General features: G+C 38.3%; 1 protein-coding gene and 1 long non-coding RNA gene across 2 annotated transcripts in view; both read right to left on the reverse strand.

The window, feature by feature from the left end:
* The window catches only part of LOC116671776 (uncharacterized), a 17,751-nt gene that overhangs the window by 1,036 nt on the left and 12,348 nt on the right, over positions 1 to 4,367 (reverse strand). The window lies entirely within an intron of this gene.
* Positions 379 to 4,367, reverse strand: part of LOC116671740 (5-hydroxytryptamine receptor 3A) — a 15,562-nt gene continuing 11,573 nt past the window's right edge. Inside the window, exons 9-11 of the mRNA XM_032503198.1 lie at positions 1,414 to 1,454; positions 1,150 to 1,235; positions 379 to 708 (exon numbers count right to left, since the gene is read on the reverse strand). Coding sequence (XP_032359089.1) covers positions 469 to 708; positions 1,150 to 1,235; positions 1,414 to 1,454 — 367 coding nt within the window. The 3' untranslated portion in view covers positions 379 to 468. The remainder of the gene's footprint in view (positions 709 to 1,149; positions 1,236 to 1,413; positions 1,455 to 4,367) is intronic.

Below are 4,367 nucleotides of genomic sequence, written 5' to 3' on the forward strand. Positions count from 1 at the left end.
CACACACACACACACACACACACACACACACACACACACACACACACATTGTCTTTATTGTTTATTTAAGCAGTTTGAAGTCTAATACATGCATTTTTCAGAACCAGATGAAAGGACTATTATTCCATCACATGAATACATAATGTAGCTTAATGCAAATGCATTACACTAACCATAAAAGAAAAGAAACATTTATACATCTACAGAAGCACACTTAAGCAAAACACTTAAACAATAGGCATTGATTAAATTGCATTTCATTAGAAGACAACTTGATATATATATATATGTAACTTGATATATGTATACTGTATGCATGTGTGTGTGTGTGTGTGTGTGTGTGTGTGTGTTGTGTAGATCAAAGGCAGATGTTTACAAGAACTGTATAATACAACCAGATGTCAAATGCTAATGCAGAGTATTTGAATTAGATAAGTATCGTCTTAATCCTGTTTTCACACTTTGCCACTACTCGTCTTGTGCAAGATTCCACATTAAAAAGATAACAAGTAAAAACAGACTGGCCACTGTGACATAGAAAATGAAGAAAAATTTGTTGATGGTTTTAACCATTCTGGTCCAGTAGCCGGGTTTCCCGTCTTCATTCTTGTTGTTGAGGATCAGGAGCAGTGTTTTCTCCACCTCCCTTAGCTCATCTGAGACCTTCTCCAAGGCATTGGACTCATCCGTCAGTTGGCTGCTGTTGCCCTGCAGAAGTGATTCAGTTGACTGGTAATTAACAAGATTATGGACCATGTAGGATTGCAAGCTGCTACATTTAACATTCATATTTTTGTGTCCATTGTGATGAGAATTAAAGAGTTGATTCATCTTAATAACAAACAACCATTTTTTGACTCAGCCCTTCTGTTATCTTGTTGTGCAGATAGTTTTAGGGTGGTTTTCAAAATAACCATCCCTGAGATGTCTGTCTTCTTCCCAAACAAAGTTTTTCAATTTTGTTTATCGTGCTCAATGAATTTAAAAATCTCAACTAAAGTAATTCAACATCAACAATCCTTGCCCAAAAACATAATCTTTGTCAGAGAAGAACATGCTGCTGAAATGTTCTATACTTTTTGTTGATCTATAAAAGTTTGTTTTTTTAATTTGATTGAACCGACCCCTTAAAGTGCAACCAATCCTTACCTCTCTAGCCATCGACAGCAGTTCAGATGGAGGTTCCTCAGCAGACACATCACAAACACAAGCACAGTGAGTCCATTTCTTCATCTCTGAAAGTATATGTTTGACACAATAAAAATGGTTTTAGCCTCAACATTATGTATTGCAAGTTGTAGTTGTGTCTGAGAGTATTCTAACCATAGCAGTGAATATAAGTAGCACTAGCAAACTGAATAACAATCAGAGATTGAGGCGATCCAGGTTTGTAGAATTTACGTTTAATCTCACCTCCATCATGGTTGTGCAAGCTGACTTTGCCCTTTTTGTTAAAGTGGTCTTTATCTGCCTCATCGTCTTCGGATGCAGAGTCTTTCTGCATTAGATGCATCACCACAACTGTCTCCAGGAGGCTTAGCATCATCAAACCAAACATCCCAATGCAGTAGACCGCTAAAGGGAGAAGGCAGCATCATTAATGTGGACAAATAACCACACATGAACTCAGTTTATTTAAGTCAGTGAAGTCAAACAAAGGCAAAACTCTGAGCTTCTTTACCTATAAGAGGAATCCTGTCTGACGATGAAGGCAGAATCTCATTGAGAATAAGCTGCATCACAGTGACAGCAAGCAGCACAGTGACCTTGAAGCCAATCTTCTCCCCCCCGCTGTCCGAGATCAGGAATGAGGCCAAGTCCAGACCAAAGAAGAACATGATGGGTACCAAGAAGTTGGCGATGTAGAGGATAGACCGCCTTCTCATCTTGATCTATGACGGATTAGGTGGTTCAAATACTTTTGTCAATCTCTGTGGTGCCCAGGATGCAACAACAAGGTATCTGCTTACATCTGCGGTGGTGGAGGAAGCTTTTAAATTATTTACTTAAAATGGTAATCATTGACTTAAACCTGTAAGTTAACAATGGATCAAATAATAACGTAAAACAATGTCCTTTGTTGCTGATGTGCTCAAGCGTGGCAGGTTCCCGGTTGGGTAGAGCAGGAGGTAATCGAGGAACTAAAGGCAGCTGCCCAGTGGTTATAAAGAACCTGCGGCATCCTGGTAGTTTGAAGACTCCCTCTGCCCTGGTACCACTTTGTGTTACTTTGGGAGTTTTTGACTTTCTGTATAAAGTATTTAGTGTTATCTTACCTTGGCAGAATGTTGTATTTGTTCAGAATCAAACATTTTGTGAACCAAGCCTCCCTTGCCATTCACAAAATCAAAGATAAATCTTGCAAGTTAATTACCTCACAACAGGTGAGGAAGGCCAGATTGTGGGCTGAAACGTTGTGTACCTTATTAAATAATTTTTCGGAGCATTGAACTCTGTTTACCTTCTTTCCACTTTCCATTCACTTTTTGTCCTGCACCAGCAACTACTTGGATGTGCACTACATTGTCTTTTCTGAATATAATTACCTCCCCAGAAGAGATTAATAACTGTTTTGTTAAATTGTATCAGACAAAAAAAATATGTTAGAGCTCATTTCCCAGGCTACGAAAACAAACCTAAAAACAAAATCCTCACCTGCCATAATAGTCACAACATTACCAGCAAGAAATCAATCGTTTCCATACTTACTTTTGGTAGCCCATATAATCCTATCTGATGCTAACATAAGGAAGGCTTTGGAAGAAGAAATGGGAGCTGAAATTACTGATGATACTTAGAGTGCAATTCTTGCAAAAAAAAATAAAAGTACATACATTGATTTTTATCTAAAAGAAAATGTTTTAGCAGTAACATTTTCTCAATACTTACAGTGTAAACAATCATGCTTTGTTGGATGGTGAGTTCGTGGACAGTTTTATTCTCAGCTGTCATGGATATGAACAACCACTCGTACTGGGATCGCATCAACCTGCGAGTCCACTCTGTGTTTTTTAAACGATCTTCGACGGCCTCAAATGTTATTTCTTTATCTGAGGTAAGAAATAAAAATGAAACATTTTTTATTATCAGGTCAACAAAGAAGGAATGTATGTGGTGGTGACAAACTGTGACCAAAGTGATCACAGCACACGTGCATTTAAATGCAATACACACATTAAACATGAATGTCTAGAACTTTTAAAATTGGTTTACAAGCTCACCAGAATACGCAGTCGACTTAAAAGTGAGGTTGCAGCTCTGAATGTCAAAGGGGAATTTGTAAACTTGCATCCTGCACATGCTGACTATCGCCAGGTCATTCAAAAGTGTGACCCCACCGTTCCAGTCAATGGTAAGATAAGGACTCGGAGGGGCCTTGTCCTTCTCTCTCCTGAATAACAAACATATGTTTTCAACTTTCTAAACAGTCTGACGCTCTATCACTAATAACCATTGTGAATGTATGTGGATTTGTGAGTGTGAGAGCATGCACATAACTCACATCTCTTCAATAGTTAGATCAGGCTTCCACAATAGTTCGTTAGGAACAACCACCTCTTCAATTTTACAAAAATAGTTTGGACGCCAATCAATGTGGTAATTTTCCCACTTCTACACAGGAAAACATGGAGGGGATCAAGATGAAAGGAAGAAGAAGACAAAAAATGAAAAGAAACCGTTTTCAGTTTTCACTCCGATAAACAGGTATGAAGGATCAGAAAACTGATGTGGATCTCAGAGAGAACTCACCACATAAATCCAAAAGTAAGGAACGAAGGTTTGGTCAATCTCGCTCTATGAGTAAAGAAAAAAGGATGCCTGAAAGTCTTTCCTGCTGCACAACTCAATGAATATTGTGGCTGACCACACAGCAAAACTGTCATTAAACACAGCACTATGCCAGATTTAATATTTCAGTACAATACATTTCAGTTACTACATGCCAAATCTAAGCACAAGCTCAAATGTTTGCGGAAAAATGTCAGCTTCAGGTGCCACGTTTGCCAGACGAATTGGAAGACATGCACCTGTGTAAACCCAATTTAGGACAGTAACCTGAAAGACTAAAAAGCAGTATTTATTCAACTGAGTAAAAGGGTGCACCACACCTATGGTGGCGACGCTCCCTGGTATTTGATGTTGCATGTCTTTCAGGCCCCCAGACTGTAAAGCACACTAACGTGATATGCTGCAGTTTGACAGCGAGTATTGTTGGAATTTAAAATGTTATATGTGCTTAAACATTGTGTGTGATTTGCATAATACATTTAAGTTAAAAGGTAAAAGCAGTATTTCAACATAAATAAAGACATGTTGGTCATGCATTAAGTTTGTTGTCATAAGTATATAGTTTGTTGTTTGTTGTT

The sequence above is a fragment of the Etheostoma spectabile genome, chromosome 21, assembly GCF_008692095.1.
Source record: "Etheostoma spectabile isolate EspeVRDwgs_2016 chromosome 21, UIUC_Espe_1.0, whole genome shotgun sequence".
Lineage (NCBI taxonomy): Eukaryota > Metazoa > Chordata > Actinopteri > Perciformes > Percidae > Etheostoma > Etheostoma spectabile.